This window comes from Amblyomma maculatum, chromosome 3, assembly GCF_055883805.1.
Source record: "Amblyomma maculatum isolate TAMU_Amacu chromosome 3, ASM5588380v1, whole genome shotgun sequence".
In the NCBI taxonomy this organism is placed as follows: Eukaryota; Metazoa; Arthropoda; class Arachnida; order Ixodida; family Ixodidae; genus Amblyomma; species Amblyomma maculatum.
This window is the reverse complement of record NC_139346.1, coordinates 47,260,784-47,280,313: the sequence shown is the minus strand read 5'-3', so window position 1 is coordinate 47,280,313 and position 19,530 is coordinate 47,260,784. Positions and strand designations below refer to the sequence as shown.

The following is a 19,530-nucleotide window of genomic DNA, read 5'->3' as shown; positions in this document are numbered from 1 at the left end:
GAGCGTTGCGTCCATATTGTGCACCGGAAATTGCCATCTCCGCTTTCACCAGGGTGTTTTTTTTTTTCTGGGCTCCAACCGCGAAGCATGCTTAGTATTCGAACCTGGCTACTCGTTGGACGTGTCTTCTTGCGGAGTAGCGGGCTGTCAACTGATCGAAAATTCAGCGGTACTCAGATGTCTACGAGCTCTGAGTAAAGCCTCTGTTACATTCTCGTGCAGCTTTATCACACAATCGGCGTGAGCCCGACGTAGCGGCCACGTTGTTTCTACGAATCCGTAGCGCAAATTCTATCACATCAAGAACTTCCCCGACATATTAATCAAGCATCAAAACAACACATAAAAGCTTTACTGTCGCTCGCATGTCTACCGATGCCCACGGTAGGAGATACTGGTCGACACAAAATGTGCAACTTTACTAGGTAATATTACTGCCGCATTTATTTCTAGTAGACAATAAAGGCTGAGAAAGGTGCCATCGCAATCTAACAAGCCAAGATCTAACGCGCGATATAGTCTGTGTATCGAGCGCCACACTGAGAGCAATAAGATTATGCGATTGCGTGCGTCATAACTGTGATGTTGGGCTCTCAGTCCCGGTCGAAAACTTGCTGACAAAAGTGGATCCTACCACTGTTTATTTATTTATTTACTAATTTATTTATCTATACATACATCCCGACTGGGGCACTGCAGAGGGGGGGATCCTACCACTGTTTATTTATTTACTAATTTATTTATTTATACATACATACTTCCCGACTGGGGCACTGCAGAGGGGGAGGGGGGGGGGGGGGGGGGTTAAGATAGATATAAAATGACAAGTTACAAATAAACATAACATGAACTCTTCCTAAAGCTCCCTTCCGCTGGCCGCACTTCCAACTGCGTTGATGAAATTCAAATGGTGATCATCTGCCTCTTTAAAGGTAGGCACTCCACTATATCCTTGGGAGGCTGCCTGCTGCATGCTTCGAGAAGTGACTACAGGGTGCGGAAAAGTAGATCGTAATAGTATTTCTCCTATGATCAACTTTTGTTGCACAAACGTTTATGCAACAAAACAACAGTTTCGTTTATGTACGAAAGTGAATACGCTAAAGCATATTTACCCTCCCGCAAAATAGGCTAAATTAAAAACAATATGAGAGAATTCGTAATATCGCACGATCGTCGGTGTCATGTGGCGCCCTTTGCTGGCTCAAAATTCCCAGATCCTAACGGATAGCGCCAGACCCTTGACAGCACTAGGTAATAACAAATGTCGTGGTTCTGCTTTGTGAAATGCGCAGTCACAACTCCAGCTTACTGGTCACTACTGTGGTAAGTCTGTGTGTCAGTAGCTGGAGGCACAAACGATGAATTTGTCGCACTTTTGGCAGCACCTCGGCCGCTAAGAGCATTGTTGCAATGACGCTCAAGTAGCTCGACAAACTAGTCGCCATTTACCATCAAACTACAGCCCTAAGAGCAAGAACTCTGACCCCGGAACCCGCTCTCGCCATAAATCGCCACCAGGGCGGTTTAGGACCAGAGGGTAAAAACACCTGACTACAATTCTTATCAGTGTTTATTGCGCACGAGACAACATAATGGAAACGCAACATTGTGGAAAAAATGCCGTAGATATGGGGCGCCCTGACCGCTTAGGGAGGTGCAAGAAACCATAAAAAAGGAAAACTATAGCTACCAGAGCAGAGGAATATTCTGCTAACGTGGCGTGGATTCGTGCAGACGGCTCACAGTTGTCACTTGGGTACGATGACCAAGCAGTTCAGTTATGGTGGCGAACTACTTGGTAGATTGTGCGATCCGCGACCTCAGAAAAAGTGCTGTCTGAAGGAGCGAACTCATCCGCAGCTATGAGCGACGAAAAGATGTATTGTTCTCGAGTATAGAGGAAATGCATCGCGCACTATCTGGCGTGGCCGTTACAAAGGGATGGGGTACTCATATGTCTCGCCGCACATAAAACATGTATGAGGCGGTGAACGATATATGAAACGCAATACTGTTGTCAGTGCTTAATGTCTTGCATATGCGCGCCACTGAAAACAACGCTTAAAACTAGCGTCGTAGTGGCGCTTGTGCGGATATGCTACGAACGCTAACTACAGAGGTTTTTGCGTTGGAGTCATCAACCCACAAGCATGGAGTAATAAACTGCGTCTGCTGAGAAATTGTCTCCTCCTTGCCACTGTGCCAGTTGTTAGGTGTCCGACACAGTGCCAAGGAGCAGACAAGTTCCGAGCGGATTCAGAATATTATTCCATGCTTGTGGGTTGGTGGCTTCAACGCAGCACTTACTTTCTGAAATATGTGATCAAGAGTTCGACGAAACATCGTCTGGTCAGGTGGTGGCATAAAGAAAATTATAGGGTCACTGACCAAGTCAAAGTTTAATAAAAACGAAATGACGTTTCGGAAGCCCTACGGCTTCCTTGTTCACAATGGGGAAACCAGATATACAGCATGCGTTTATAGCTTCTTTAAAATGCATCGTAATGATCTAGCATAATCAGATGGTAGATTCCCCTGCGTCCGATTGAGCGTGCCATGAGTGGTCTAGCAGCGATCCGATCTCTGGCAAGCACACGTGCCCCGTCCCAACTGATGGCGTGTCCAGTTTCTTGCACATGTCCGGCCAGAGCGTTAGTAGCACTGTGTCCTTTCGCCACATCATTTTTGTGCTGCTGTATCCGTTTGCACCAGTTTTCTGTTTCTCCGATATAACTGCGGTCGCAATCTGCACACGGAATATTGTAAACGACCCCAGGATATCTCTTAAGGGGAAGGGGGTCTTTCACATTGACAAGCTCGTGCCTAAGTTTGCTCGTTGGAACGTGGGCAACTTGCACGCCGTACTTTCGGAATACCCGACCAAGCGCTTCACTAATCGTTCAAGTGGTCCAAGAAACGCTGGACGTGTTGTCTCTTTAAGATGCAGAAACAATCGTCAGGTACGAGGTGGACGATTGGTTCTGCATCTTAAAGAGACAACACGTCCAGCGTTTCTTGGACCACCTGAACGGCATAGAAGCCTCAATCAATTTCACCGTGGAAGAGGAGGTGAATGGCTGTATATCATTCCTCGACACTCGTGTGATCCGAAAACCCACGAGACTGGATTTCACCGTGTACAGAAAGCCTACACACTCAGGCCGTTATCTTGACTTTTATTCTGTCCACCCGATGGCACACAAGCGATCTGTTGTCTGCTCCTTGATCAAAAGAGCAATAAACACGTGCTCTAACGAGCAATCCCTCAAGGAAGAGCTGAAGACTGTCGAAAAGGATTTGATGAGAAATGGCTATCCAAGAAGCTTTGTGGCAAACACAAAAAAGAAACTCCTACAGCGACCGCCACCTTCTGACGTTTCCGATGCCTCTAAGCCAAAACGAGCAAGCATCCCTTACATCCCACAGATTAGTGAAGCGCTTGGTCGGGTATTCCGAAAGTACGGCGTGCAAGTTGCCCACGTTCCAACGAGCAAACTTAGGCACGACCTTGTCAATGTGAAAGACCCCCTTCCCCTTAAGAGATATCCTGGGGTCGTGTACAAGATTCCGTGTGCAGATTGCGACCGCAGTTATATCGGAGAAACAGGAAACTGGTGCAAACGGATACAGCAGCACAAAAATGACGTGGCGAAAGGACACAGTGCTACTAACGCTCTGGCCGAACATGTGCAAGAAACTCGACACGCCATCAGTTGGGACGGGGCACGTGTGCTTGCAAGAGAACGGATCGCTGCTAGACGATTGTATCTAGAGTCTTTGATGATTCAGACCACTCATGGCACGCTCAATCGGACGCAGGGGAATCTACCATCTGATTATGCTAGATCATTACGATGCATTTTAAAGAAGCTATAAACGCATGCTGTATGTCTGGTTTCCCCATTGTGAACAAGGAAGCCGTAGGGCTTCCGAAACGTCATTTCGTTTTTATTAAACTTTGACTTGGTCAGTGACCCTATAATTTTCTTTCTGAAATATGGTATTTTGCCTAAGGCAGAGTAGCAGTCGAGGTTAAAGGTACGAAGATTAGCACTTGGTGACCACAGCAAAACTAAAATTATCATTCTGCACGAGAAAATTGCCTCGGAATCTTTGAAAGCCTCAGATTAAAAGAATAAATTATGAACCAAAGGGAAAACGGACAATGAGAGCCGGGAAGCTAATATATTTATTTACTTGTAAATAAACGCGTTCAACGCACAATGGCAGAAACTCAATAGGAAACTGTTCACTGTTCGAAAATAATGCAGAACACAAAGATATACAATAGTTTAAAACTACCGGTAAAAACACATAAGCAGTTCTCGATTAAGTAATATGAACCGAGTGTCGAAGTAAATTGCAATTGGGAACGTGTATCAAATGGATTAGTTTTTTTAATAACGCAGCAGGCAGTGTTCTAGTCTTTGAAGCAATATCAAAATGCCATATGAAGCGGAAGTTCAAGGAGAAATTTAACCAAGGTGACGTGTGTGGAGTATTTAACAAATCTGTGAAAGATTTCCATACTTTGCACATCAACGCCATTTCATCCGTGCAGTGGTCGCTGCAGGAAGAGTCGTTCCCTGAGATCCTAGAGTTTACAAACCAGAATTGTTAGGTGTTAGGTGCAGTGTAACTAAAGAGCGAGAACACTGGCGACTCAATTGCAGAGAGGTTATATAACCGCAGAAGTGCAGGTTATAGATTGTATTTGGAATACCGCGAATGTATGCACTAATGTAGAACACCAATAAGAAGATGAGAACAATGCCGAGCATGATGGCAGCTATCACCACACTGTTTCCAAAGGGATGAACCTCCTGCCCTCCAAACCGTTTTCAGCCATCCGTTCATTCATCTATCCATCTTTATACACAAAGCATCACCAGGTTCACGACACGCCAAGTGACCGACTATAGCTGCATGTTCTATACGAAGCAGACGCTCTGGCTCCCAGTGTCTCGAATACAACCTGGAAGCACATACAATGATCGTCAGATAAACGCGCATATTTTTCCTTTCTTTTTGTTGATCTCCATTGCAGTAAAATTATTAGTAAACACTTTCATGCACCGACAGTGATACAGTTGACTTAGAGAAGGGTTATTATGCTTATGTTTAGATGGCATCCTCGAGGCGCTGCAGATGAAGTTATGTGATGTTAGGAAGATAGTGAGAGACCGCAAAGCATAGCGTGATATGGTCCATAGGGTCACGAAGAGTCGGACACGACTGAACGATTGAACTGAACTGAATTGATTATGCTTATGTAGCCAGTACAACCGTGAAGCCGAACACTTCTTTAGGAGGAAGCAAATTCTCTTTCGAGCCCATGTGTTGGTGTTCAGCATCACAATTTTCTCGCACCTGGGCCTCGCCATGCGCAGGTGTTCGCAGTGGACTTACGCAACCATGGGGACAGCCCGCACACGGACGACATGGACTATCCTCTGATGAGCGCTGACCTGGAACTCTTCCTCCGAGATCGGGGCTTCAGCAAGGCCTCCTTCGTGGGACATAGCCTGGGCGGCCGGGTCGCCATGAAGTTCGCCGTCACCAGGGTAGGAGAGCTCAGCTTGCCGACAAAGCCTAAAAAGGCGAGAATATACAGGCTAGATGATCCTATCAGCTCCTTCAGAAAACACAGATAATCGGCCCAAACCTACTAACTAATCCTCCTAGCTACACAATGATGAAACATCATCATCTATACTATGGTTATTGTTGTGGTTATTATGTAGTCTATGGTTATTATTGCTACCGGGCTGAAAACTGTACAATATGTGGGTGGGTGCAATAATTACAATGTGAGTGCAATAACTACGAAGACCTCGCTGTATCCGCATTGATCGTAGTAATCGTAGGCGTTTAAAACTTACCAGCATTCCCTTTGAATAGTAGTCAGGACTAGTGCCCCTTACACTAATGAATTGAACTGCTTTACTGCTGATTATCGTTATTTTACCATTTTCATTTTCCTTCATTTTCTTTGCATTTGAATCTTTTTTTTTTCTTTCTCCACAGTGAGATATAAACACTAGGGATCCCATTTCATCTACCGATGTTATACCCTATTGGACTGTTAAGCTTTAGGTGTATCTTCAAAAAGGCACGTACCACGAAAGCTGCGCATGCTACCTGTCCGAAAGTATAATATAGGGCCATGAGCAGCCGACAGGAATGCTCTCATTCGCAGGAGGGACCAGATCGACGCTGGAGCTAAGGCACAAAATAGAAATTAAAACCTCTAGTTAAAAATACCCAAAGGTGATTTAGTCTCGAAACAGGTCTTGCGCAAAGGCTCTCGATAAACATATTCCTCCTCAATTGTATCATCATCATCAGCAGCAGGACGGTGCACACTGCTAGGCAGTTTCCTCTACCATTTTCCTCCTATTAACCCGGTCCTGTTCTATCGGCACCCACTTGACCCCTTCGAATTTCTTAATCCACCCACCCTATTTTCGGCCGCCCCTGCTATGCTTACGTTCTCTTGGAATCCAATTGGTCACTTTTTGAGACCATCGGTTACCCTCTATCCGAACTACTTGTCCTGCCGATGTCCATTTCTTCATTTCGACTAGAATGTCACTAACTTGAGTTATTTCCCTGACCAACTCTACATGCTTTCTATCGCTTAGTGTTACACCTACGATTTTCCATTACTTGGCCCTCTGTATTATCCTCAATTCAAGTACAACCCTTTTCTTTAACCTCCATGTCTCAGCCCCATAGTTGAGTACCACCAGTATGCAACTTTTCGACACTTTCCTCGTGAGTGATGCCGGTACGCTGCTAGTCATTATGTTTGAGTACATTCCGAATGCAGTCCAACCCAATCTTATTCTCCTCGTTATCTCCATTTCATGGTCCGTAACAGCAGTCACTACCTGTCCTAAGTAAACATGTTCGCCTACCAATTAGAATGCCTCGCTACCTATTTTAAACTGCTTTTCCATTCCCTGGAGGTTCAGCATTACATTAGTCTTCTGCATATTAATCTTTATGCATGCCTTTCTGCTTTTCCTGTCTAGATAATTTATCATTAGTTGGCAGTTTTTCCCTTGAGTTACTTACCAAGGCAATGTCATCAACTAATTGCAGATTACTGATCTATTCTCCATCGAATCTGATGCCTAACTACTCCCATGTCATGCCTTTGATTACAATAGCTTTTTAAGCAAGCTGAAAATAGCACTAAGGAGATCATGTCCCCTAGCATAATACCTTTCCTAATTGGAATTTTATTTTATGCAGAACTATGGTTGCTGTGCAGACACTGTAGATATATTTTAGTACTTTCACATATGGCTCACCTATGCCCTGATCTCGCAATACCTGCATGACAGCTGAGGTTTCGACCGAGTTAAATTCTTTCTGGTATATTCAATGAATGCTATATATAGGGGCTGGTTATGATCCGAGCACGCTTTTGTCACCTATATTATAGTGTGGATATGATTGATGGTAGAGTTCCCTTTCCGAACTTCTGCTTGATCATTTGGTTGATTAACTCTAAGGTTGTCCTGATCCTATTAGTGATTGCCTTGCTGCTGTGTCTGTATTGTTTCAAGTCGTTAGTATCCCATTCTTATGAATTAAGATAATGTTAGTCTTCTTCCATGATTCCAGTACTTTCGATGTCATCAGGCATTGCGTATACAGGGCGGCCAGGTTTGCTAGCATGATATCGCCTCCATCCTTCAACAAATCTGAAGGTATTAGACCCTTCCCAGCTGTTTTCCCCCTTTTCATAGTTTCTAAGGCTTTCGTAACCTCGTCCTTCGTTATTGGCGGAACATCTGATTGCTTTTCATTGCAGTCAATTTCGTCTTGTTCTGACTACTATGGCGACTGTACAACTGTACTATGGCGACTGTAGAAACTGAACTCTTTAGCTACATTGACTATCTTGTCTATGCTAGTAAAAATCTTGCCCGCCTTGTCCCTAAGTGCGTGCATCTGATTTTTGCCTATGCTAATTTCCTCTTTCCCGCTTTCAGGCTACAACCGCTCGTTAGAGAGTGCTCACTTAACCTTATCTAATACTTCTTTATATCCGCCATCATGCGCCTACTGATCAGCTTTGATATATCTGCCAGTTCTATCAGATCTGTTGGATTGGAGGCTTTCATACTTCGGCGTTCCTTAATGAAGTTTTTCGTCTTCATAGAGAGTAACGGTAATGAAGTATTTCGTCTTCATAGAGAATAACGGTATCCTCTTTAACAATTCTACTGCCTACCAATACCGCGTACTCAGTAATATCTCTGAACTTATTATTCATTGTTTCTGGCAAAGGTCGTCTTCCTAGGTTAGAACTGAGTGTGTACTCTGCAGCGAGAAGCGGAATTCCTGTACTTTTGCGCTTACTGTTGATGGACTTCTTCCTCGCTAATCTGTTCCGTGCTCTCTTCAAGTCCAACTAATTCGAGACCTTATCATCCTGGGGTCATTCCATAGCACCTTTCCGGTTACCTCTACATCCTGCATAAAGGCAGGGCTAGAACACAGTATACAATCACTTTCATTTGTAAAGCGAACGCCTTTATTTTCTCATCGTTGTCGACAAAACCTGTCAGCAGAATTTTGTCAGCAGAGGTGACACGATTTCGAGAACAACAGTTAAAAATAAATTACTAAACATAATCTCCACCGGGAATCGAGCCTCCATCTCATGGATCCCAAACCTAGCACTTTATTAACTACGCCAAGTCCCGGATTTTTTTATTTGCACACGCCATAACACGAAACTCCGAGTAAAACATGCTTTTCGACGGGAAGGCACTTGGTTTACCATAGGGAGCACGTTGTTTAATATGTAAGCAGTTAGAAACAATACAGCATAATTTTTACATTTTTGGGAAGGAGTATATTTCTGGGATGTATTACAACCATATATTAATACCGTTTCTTGGGCTAGTTGGTTCATATTTGTACTGTGAAAAACTACGCCGAAATAAACACACCACGGATGCGGGGCCAGGTTGAATGAGACGAAGATTCTTGGAAAGATTAAGGATAAAACGGCACGTGTTAGTTTGGAGGCTTTCTACATTAAGAAGTTTGACAGCAGCTGTATCAGCATCCCCTCATTATCTCTTCTGGCCTCCGAAATTAGGCTTTTAGATTCTGTTATCCATTAACCGAGTTTTTTTCCTTGCGTTTTCATGGTCGTTTGATGACTCCCCTATCTTTCTCCCCATCCTTCTTTCCCTTTGGAAACTTCGCCTATATAAGATCACTCTTGGGTTTCAATAAATTCAGTTGTGAGTAGCGCCTTTGTCCCGTCTTATTTCTTGTGGTGTGTTTATTTCGGCGCAGTTTTTCACAGTACAATCATATACCAGGATACCGCTACTCTTTCTTACGTATAAGGTATTTACTAAGGTAATCACTAATAGAATCAGGACAACCTTAGACTGCAATTAAGCAAAGGATCAAGCAGGTTGTCGAAAACGGTACTCTACTATCGATCATATCCATACCATCTATCAGGTGATAGAAAAATGGTCAGAATATAACCAACCCTTAAACATAGCATTCATTGATTACGAAAAAGCATTTGACACAGTTGAAACCTCGGTGGTATTGCAGGCATTGCGAAATCAGGGGGTAGATGAGCCGTACGTGAAAGTGCTGGAAGATATATATAGTGGCTGCACAGCAACCATAGTTCTGCATAAAGAAATTAACAAAATTCCCATAAAGAAAGGTTTTGGGAAGGAGACGCAATCTCACCAGTACTATTCACAGCTTGCTTAGAGGAAGTATTCAGAGACTTGGAATAGGAGCAGTTAGGGATAAGGGTAGATGGGCAATACCTCAGTAATCTGCGATTTGCTGATGACCTTGCCTTGCTAAGCAACTCGGGGGATGAACTGCAATTAATGATTGATGACCTAGACAGGAAAAGTAGAAAGGTAGGCTTGAGAAATCAATGTGCAGAAGACTAAGATAATGTTCAACAGCCTCGGGAACCAACAGCAGTTTACATTGGGTAGCGAAGTAATGGAAGTAGTCGGCGAATATGTCTACTTAGGACAGGTAGTAAGCGCAGATCCTGACCATGAAAAGGAAATAACAAGAATAATAGGATTGGGATGGAGCGCATTTGGCAAGCACTCGCAGATTATGACTAGCAGCTTACCGGTATCGCTAAAGAGGAAAGCATACAACAGTTGCATCTTATCTGTACTCACCTATGGGGCTGAAACGTGGAGGCTAACCAAAAGAGTTCTACTTACGTTGAGGACAACCCAGAGGGCTATGGAACGAGAAATAACTCAAGTTACCGACATTCTAGTGGAAATTAAGAAGAAATGGGCATGGGCAGGACATGTAGTGCGAAGAGAGGATAACCGATAGTCGCTTAGGGTAACAAACTAGATTCCAAGGGAAGGAAAGGGTAGCAGGGGGCGGCAGAAAGTTATGTGGGCGGATGAGGCTAAGAATTTCGCAGGGGTAAAATGGACGCCGCTAGCACAGAACCGGGTTAATTGGAGAAATATGGAAGAGGCCTTCGCCCTGCAGTGGGTATAGTCAGGCTGATGATGATGAGGAACATTAGCCCCACGAAAAGCACAATCCCAGTGCGTACTAGGTCGGTGAACTACGGCAAGAGTACTGCGGCTTCATTCGGGCGACATGAACAATGTCGGCAAGTGGAATAACGGACTGTCATTGCGAATGCACAGGGGTGATCTCGTGTGCCACGGGAGTGGGAGTGACGTGTCGTAGAACACGGTAGTGGCCTGCGTAGCGTGGCAAGATCTTCTCACATAGCCCAACTCTACGAGCGGGAGTCCAGAACAAAACGAGAGAGCCCGGAGAAACGTGGGCATTCCGATGACGAGAATAATGGCAACGTTTTTAAGAGTTTAGGAAGGAAGCCAGTCGGCGGCGAGCAAAATAACAGGGGCAGCATAAGCTTGGGATATAACGTTACGAACTTAGGCATTGATATTAGTGGTGGGAGACATTACGCTTTCAAACGGAAGTGCAGGTTCTTAGGCGAATAGAGTATAGAAGGGCGAGTAGCCCATTGTATCGTGACGGAAGCAATTATACGCGAGCGTTACAAATTGCAAAGTAATATCCCAGTCACGGTGGTCGTCCGATACATGCATTAACAGCATGTTCTTGAACGCGTGGCTGAGGCGTGCGGTGGGCCAGTTCGTATGTGGATGGCAAGATGCGGTGAAATAGTGCTTAATGGAGCAGTACCAGAGAAATTCGTCTACTACTCGGGCATGAACGCAACGGCCACAGTGAGTGAGTAGCTGGCGTGGAGCGCCATGGAGTAGGATGACGTCGTGCAGAAAAAACGCGGCAACGCCAGCTGCACTGCTGGCGTTTATCGCTCGTGTGATAGCGTAGCGCGTAGTATAATCTGTGGCCACCACAACCCACTTATTCCCCGAAGCAGACAGTGGGAAAGGCCCAAGGAGATCAAGGCCAAATCGGGAAAATGGGTATATGGGATGTGTATCGGCTGCAGGGATCCCGAAAGCACAACTGAGGGCTTCTTCCGTCGCTGATACCGGTCACATGAAGGCACGTAACGAAAAACCGAGCGGTAGAGGGCCTGGCCAAAAGAAGCGAAGGCGGACGCTGTCGTACGTACGAGATCCACCAAGATGGCCCGTAGTGGGCGCGTCGTGCAGCTCCAGAAGAACGGGAGCACGTAGATGTTCGGGAACTACGAGCAGAAGCTCGGCGCCATCTGGTCGCATATTCTGCCAGTATAAGGTTCCCTTGTGGAGCACAAGCAAAGCATGGGTAGATTGTTTCATTAGTGCTGAGGCGGGTGATAATGCTGCAATGTTCGGGATCTAAACGCTGCTCGCGGCGAATGTGTAAAAGGTGGACAACACACATTTGTCATCGTCATACTCATTTTCCGGCGGCGGATCTACCAGGTTAGGGGACAGGCAGGTGGCATCAGCGTGCAGCTGGCCAGACTTGTCAATGAATACAAAGTGTATTCTTAAGCCGCAGGACCCAACGCCTCTGGCGACCAGTAGGGTCCTTCAGTGTAGAAAACTAACATAGGTGGTCGGTGAGAACGGACAACGGGCGTCCAAACAAATAAGAGCGAAACTTTCCAATGGCGCACACGAAGGCTAAACACACGTTCCGTGATCGGATAATTTCGCTCAGCCGCCGAAAGAAGGCGACTGACACAAGCAATGACAGGAATGCGACCCGTCTGCGAAACTGGCACCAATGTCATGGCTCCTTGCATCTACGCGAACGTCCGTTGGTGTTATGGGGTTGAAGTGCTCCAGGGCGGGAGGGTTGCTGAGGGCCGCAATGAGCGCAGAAAAGGCTTCAGATTGTTCTTGATCACAGCAAAAGGGAACGTCCTTCTTCAGAAGAATGGTGAGTGGACGAGCCTTTTCCGCAGATTTGGGGACAAGCCGCCGAGAATTGGAGCAAAGGCTAAGAACAGTGGGATGTGGGAAATTTACGTACAGCGCGAACTTGGTAGGGGTCGGATTGAATGCAGCGGGCGCCGACCAAGTGTCCGAACACCCTGAGTTTACGTCGGCCGATGAGTTCAGAAGAAGTACAGCTGCTCGGAAGACGCCAAGAATGGCATCAAGGCGATGAAGATGGCTCTCAAATTAGAAGAAATTACAGTGACAGCATCGACATAGCATTAGCACTTCGTCCATTTCAAGCCATACAGGAGAGAGTGCATTAAGCGATCGTATGTCGTGGGTGCATTACACAGGCCAAAAGGCATCACCTTGAATTGGTACAGGCCATTGGGAGCGATAAAGGTAGTATTCTCTCGGTCCCGTTCGTCGACTGCGATCTGCCAATAATCGCAACAAAGAGAAGTCGAAGAAAAATAGCTGGCACCGTGCAAGCAGTCGAGGTCATGATCTATCGTAGGGAGTGGTCCTTCATGGTAATTTTGTTGAGAGGTCGTTAATCATCACAGAGTATTGTCCTTTTTAAAAAGCACGACAGGCGACGCCCAGGGGCTGCTCGAAGGCACTATAATGTTTCTTGCTAACATTTTGTTTACATCAGCTTGTATGACGCGACTCGGTAAGGTCGTCTGTGAATTGGGCTGGCGTCTCCGGCATCGCTGCGGAGTAACGAGGGATGTTTGTCCATAGGGTACGTCATCAAAGACAGAAGTATCGCTGTATGAAGTCAAAAGGCTCGTAAGTTCTTTAGCACGATCAGGGTGCAAGTTAGGCGCACCCATTCCTGATATGTTGATCTCCGGAGATGGGGACGGTGCAGGTCATGTCGACACTCGAGCAGTAGGGTCAAGTAAAAGAGCAGCCACTACAACGCCAGACAATGGAGTCAGTTCGGTGAAAGTATTGCCCTTAGGTTGAGCTTGCACAAAAAGGCTGAACTTCAAGACTGGAATATAAGCGTTGTTGTTCTCTACGTGCTCGATATTATGAGGCACATCGATTTTACGCTGCAAAGTCACGTCGGTTATGGGGCAAACGTAGTTGTCATCAGGAACGGAGGAGAAATGCGAAATGAGCATACACACACTGCAGCTTCTCGCGGCAGGCGAGTAATCGTAGCGGAGAGAATACGGAGCACTGAAGTTTCAGAAGCTTGTTTGTCAGGACAGAGCAGCAGGTCTAGAGGAAGCAGTCTAGAACAGTCAATGAAAGCGGAATGTACAGTTAAAAAGTCGAGTTCTAATATAACGTCTTGAGGCCATCTGTTTACAACTGTTAAATAGCACAGGGATGCGGCGGTCGGCAATGATGTACCTCTCGTATAAACGGAGCTCAATTAACGCTTTATAATACCCCGAACTCCATTACTCGGAAAGGTTACAGGCACCAACAATCCACCATGCCAGACCTCGCAATGAGCCGCAGACTGCGAGATGTCACCTGGCAGATTACAGATAAAAAACTGCTCTGCGACCATTACATTATTCAAAGTACTGTCCCAAGCCGTACCTTTCCGCGTAAACGTAAAATTTGTTACACTACCTGGAATACCTTTCCCACTATTCGAGACACCTTTCATACTACTGGCAGTCTTTAGAGTGGGACAAAAGTATTCAAGCTTGTCCAGAAACAAGCTATGCAGGAGAGTTCCACTTCAGCCCCGTCAGATAATACGGTACGCATCTGGAAGAGACGGAAACGACTCTTGCGCGCCCTTCGCACTCAACCAAACGAATCTCGCCTGTCTGATCGTGTCACCGAATTCACGCGACAGGTTAAAGAACACTGCGTGACACATGACAAGAATCAATGAAACAAAATTTGTAACACCATCAACGGCACACTAAATTAACAAAGAACCTGGCACTTACTCGGAGAACCCCTCGGGCCTCAACCGGATCCTGTTCCCACTCTCGAGAAGCACTATTCGCAACTGGGTGCCGATGCCTTAAAAGCCCAACTCCGCGATATCTACATTCCTCCTCCCCTACCTAGTATTTATACTCTGTACATTGGTGCTTCCAATGCAGAACTCGATAAGCCGTTTACCCTCTACGATCTTGACAGGCCCCTAGAACAGCTAAAGCGGAAGCTAGTTCCAGGTGAAGACCAGATTACGTACTCAGTCATTCGAAATCTCTGTGACAAGGAGAAAGATCATTTTCTGAGCTTTATAAACTTATGTGGGGAAGAAAGCACACCCACAGCATCTTGGTAACAATCACTTATAACCCTACTTCCAAAGTCAGTAAAACAAACTGCGCTTCTAAACATCCGCCCAGTTTCTTTAACATCATGTCTGGGAAAGACCATGGAACGGATGGTCCTCAGGCGGCTCGAGGGTCATCTTGAATCCACAGATTTCTTTTCCCTCAACAAATTAGCTTCCGAGGTGTGTCTACTCAGTACCTATTTTTTCTCCTCATGCACGAATGTTACCCTCCGCCCTCTTCCCGGATTCAAGCCATAGTGGCCCTTGATGTGCTTAAGGCTTTTGATACACGGCATTTCTCCGCGACCGCACGGCCAAGTTCCGTCTCTCGGATTCTATATCTGATCCTTTGCCGCTCACGCGTGGTACTCCTGGGGGCGCTATTCTATTACCCACCCTTTTTAGCCTTGGAATGGCTCCCCTATCTCGTATTCTAGTGTCTATCCCAAACTTAAAACATACATTCTATGCAGGCGACCTGACTCTTTGGTGCACTTCTTGGTCTCCTGAAGCAGTAGAGGAGACTCTATAGTAAGGTATCGGTGTGTCGTTAGCTATCTTGGTAAAGTAGGATTATTTCCAGCACCTGAAAAATCCGAATGTCTGCTGAATTCAAAAACTTGCTATCAACGCAAACATAACCAGCTAATCAATCTCACAATGGCAGCGCACCCCATTCCTCGTGTATTATCTTGCCGGATCCTTGGACTTTGTACCCATGAGTCAACTAGTCAGGCCAAAGCATCTATACTACCGTTAAAGTTTGCAATCAGCTTACGCATCTAGTTAGTTGCATAGTCAGTAAGCACGCCGGGCTACGAGAAGGCCAAGTCGGGCAGCTTGTCCACGCATTAGCATTTAGCAGCACTTAGCAAACTTTTGTATACAATTCCTTACCTTACTCTAAACTGTCGTCAACGACATAAGATTGAGGTTGCGCTTCATATATTGTACAAAACTGCAGTTACTGTCCCTGTACATACGTCCACGGAGTGCCTATACACTACGGGGCTGTTCTTGCCCATTAGGAGACCTCATACTACAACATCGAGACCGGCAAATGGCAGGTCTTTCAAGCATCAAACAAGGACATTTGATACTATAGCACGTAGCACTCAAACCTATCGACCTCCCTATAATTACCCCTCCTTTTTCGTTCCCGGATAACCTCAACATAGCCCCAATTCCAAAAAAACGTTGCACCTGGCACTAACCCAGACAGACGATCCTCTCGCGTTGCAGTCATGTTCACCCTACAGATTCCACGATCGTCTACATAGATGCATCCCGAACGAACGTCTGAGCGGCTGCTTACTCAATTGAGAGCTGTAGCGATTTAGCGACACATACCCTCGGTCTTTACATAGGTCTTCCTACTACAGCGACTCTCGAGACCCTGTGAATAGCTGCTAGTATTCAAGACCTCGCACAAGCACCCCCTAACCCTTCAGAATATACCATATACACTGATTCAATACAGGCTATAAGCGCCATTCATACGGGTCACATTCCTGAATAACTGCAGGATGATCTGCACAGAGCTCTCACTAAACTACGTCCCAACACTGTCCCACTCAGGTGGATTCCTGGTCACGCTGGAATCCAAGGCAATGACGTAGTGCATCGCCTCGCCCGCGAAGACCGGGCGCCTGGGATTCTATAGCCTTATCCACCCACTTGGGACACTACTCTTCACTACAAAAAAGAAATCAACATTCACTAGGGCAATATTAGAGAAAATCTTCGTACACTTCTTCCTGATAAATCCCTCTCTACCACGCAAATACGCATTCCTAGACGCATACAACTACATACACTCATTACGCGTGCCAGATCGTTTCTATATCGATTCAAACATTCCCCCGCATGCTCAAATTGTTCCCAACAATATGCAAACTTGGAACATTGCATGTTTTCATGCCCTGTCGCAGTTCTATCACCCCACATTCCACACCCTCCTCCCTTAACGGGGCAGGCTTGGATAGCATCTGAAGAGCTGAATGATCAGTTCGCCTTGGTGACCCTGGCCCAGGAGATTCTTAACCCTTACTAATGCGTTGAATAAATTTGTTTCCTCCTCCTCTCGCAGTACGCATACCAATCACAGTAGCGTTCTTGCCATCAGCAACACGAGTGGTAGATGAAGAAGCGGGTTTTAGGACGCTATTGAGGCGTTGACGGAGCGAGAAACGGAGAACAGAAACGTGGGCGTCAGTGTCAATAAGGGGAGAAAGTGGGACTCCGTCCACAAGAACATGAATGAGGTTACATCTGGGTGTGGGGGTTAGTTCTGAGATGGCAGTCCTTGTCGGTAATGCAGCGTCACTCCCGGGTGCTGCATTGGATAGTTTCCCGTCTAGGTGCCGGCATATGAAGGGGGGGAGCTGCGGCGAGGTACTGGTAAACGGGATCGACGAGCCAGTGTGGATGGAGATCGGCTGGAGCGACGGGCATTGGGGACGGTTTCGTTGCGAGGCTCATTTAATTGAGGAAGGAAGTGTCCAGGTCTATCTTAGGTGGGGCGGGACTCATCTGGTTGTACAGAGAAGCGTCGAGGTCCATAATAGTATCGACGATCGGCGTTCTAATAGGAGCGAGGAGCGAAGAAGGCACGGCTATGGCAATACCGCGATGTGGGGCCGGAGCGACATCAAATAAAGCAAATTGGCCTGTCGTCTGAGGTGCGCCACTCTGCAGGATTGCGACTAAAGTATACGAAATGATGAAAGCTGGCATGCGGTAGCAGCACTACTAGAGGAAAAGGGTGCGATGGTGGTGATAGTGGCGGCACGGAGCTGAAAGAGAGGCCGACGTTGACAAGTTCCTGGCGAACAACGGCCTGCATTATGTACACGGTGCCTGGCAGCGGAGACGTGAGTGGTGTAGGAGCCAAGGCCTCTAGTTCTCTCCGGACAATCCGAGTCATGTTCGCTGAATGAGAACTTGTACGATGTGCGAGACTTCGTTGTTTAGCCTACTCGAATTTTCGACAGACTTGAAGTACCAAATCGACTGTAGAGCAATCCGCACAGAAGATGACATTGAACGCATCACCCGCGATGCGTAATTCAGTCTCCTCAACGGTAGGGTACCGCAACTTCTTTCTCCTCACTGGTTGCCTCTGATGGGGTAAACGCCGATTGTTACCGTGAGGTGTCTCTGAACGCAACCTAAAGGTAGCACACACTCACTGAAGGCAGGAAATAATTATGGCGAAGCTAATTTAATAGTGTTACCGTTGTCACGCCGTCACCTCGTAGCTCTGTTCACGACTGGTTTTGCGGCTATTAATAACTAAAAACATCTCATAATGCAACCTAAAGAGGAACAGTCCCCCGGAAAGATCTTGGTAGCTTATTTTAACGTTACGATTAAAAAATAACAAAAAGTGGAACTTACTGGATTCGAACAGATAGTTTATTCGCTTTGTGCGAAAGTAAGTAGTACCATTCCATTGCGCCACTGAAGCAATAAGCAAGGCAAGATTTAAAGGCGCTCTTATTAATTTTTACCATATTAACGCTATCTGTCGCCAGGTGACGCTGCTCACGGAATCTCTCATCCGTGATACCCTTGAGGTTATGCCCTACCTTGTCGCTTTCAGGCATGGTGATGTTCAACCTGCGTACGACAAAAGGATGTCGTGAATATAGGTAAGGTAGGACCCCGTTGGTGATCGGGTACGAGTAGAATGTTTTGTTTTTGCTGCGAGAGCCAGCTCAATCGGCTTCTCGAGCAAGTACTGAAGCTTTTGTTTATCGATTTCCCAGTCACGTCCCGCCAAATAGAAAATTATCTTCACCAGCACAACGGTCGTGTCCTAATGGTTATTCCTGGCGCAGCGCTCGTACTCATGCGACCAATCGACAACGTGTGGCTTGTCTTCACGTTTAAAGATGGGAGTATGGCGGATTTTCGTGAGTACGACTGGCTGAGCCGATGTTGCTACGATGGTAGGGGCTGCCTTGGATGTCATAGTAGCCGTTGTTGACGTCGTTGTGAGCCTAGGTAGGTGGCGGGCACTGCGCAAGCCTAGCTTTTAGCAGCGTAAAAGGGCTATTTTGTGCGCCTAGAGACCTTCAGTCACCTCCACCGAAATGATGCCTGGCAAGAAACACAACAGCTGATGCCGCTTGAATGTTCCGTCGAGCACTATCTTTCTCTTAGCACCATTTACGATAGTGATGATGACTACCTCAGACAAAATGGCCTATACCTAGGCGGAGGATTCGCCAGGGTACATTTTAGGTCGTAAATATATACGGTCTAGTACTGGTGTATTGAGATATATATGGATGTTTAACTAGAATTTAAAAAAAAAGTTAAGAAAAAGTAATAAGTCTTACCTACCACAGGATTCTACCTGTAGAAATTATGTAATCATGAATAGAATCGCACACTAGTTTTAATGCATATCTGTTGACGCTTGCCCTAAAGGAGAGAAGAACTGGAATGGATAGTGGAAGACCTAATCTGGAAAGGGGAGTCGCTAAGCAACTGTTTACGGAGAGATGCGAACCGCCGGCAGAAGAAGAAAAATGATCTATGGATTCAATTTCTTTGAAAGACTCACAGAGGTTAGTTACGTATAGCCCCGGACGAAATAAATACAGAATTAGGTTCGGTAATCTACAGCGCAAGAGAGCCATACACATTTCAAATTCTCTTGAACTACACACCCGACCACGCCAAGGCCAACTGAGGTGTTGGTAATTCGGGGCAGAAAGGAGAGGCTCATGACTGGGGTAATGGAGACATTAGAAATCATGCTAAAGGTAAATAAATAGTATTAGATGTGCACAGCACCAATGACCGTTGCTACTGCTTCGTCTTCCTTCTGTCCCTTCGTTCATCATCGTCTTCTTCAAT

At 46.0% G+C, this 19,530-nt stretch overlaps 1 protein-coding gene across 1 annotated transcript in view; it reads left to right on the top strand.

The window, feature by feature from the left end:
* Positions 1 to 19,530, top strand: part of LOC146194705 (sn-1-specific diacylglycerol lipase ABHD11-like) — a 58,809-nt gene that overhangs the window by 32,223 nt on the left and 7,056 nt on the right. The window contains exon 3 of the mRNA XM_084596621.1: positions 5,394 to 5,567. Within this exon, the coding sequence (XP_084452747.1) occupies positions 5,394 to 5,567 (174 nt within the window). The remainder of the gene's footprint in view (positions 1 to 5,393; positions 5,568 to 19,530) is intronic.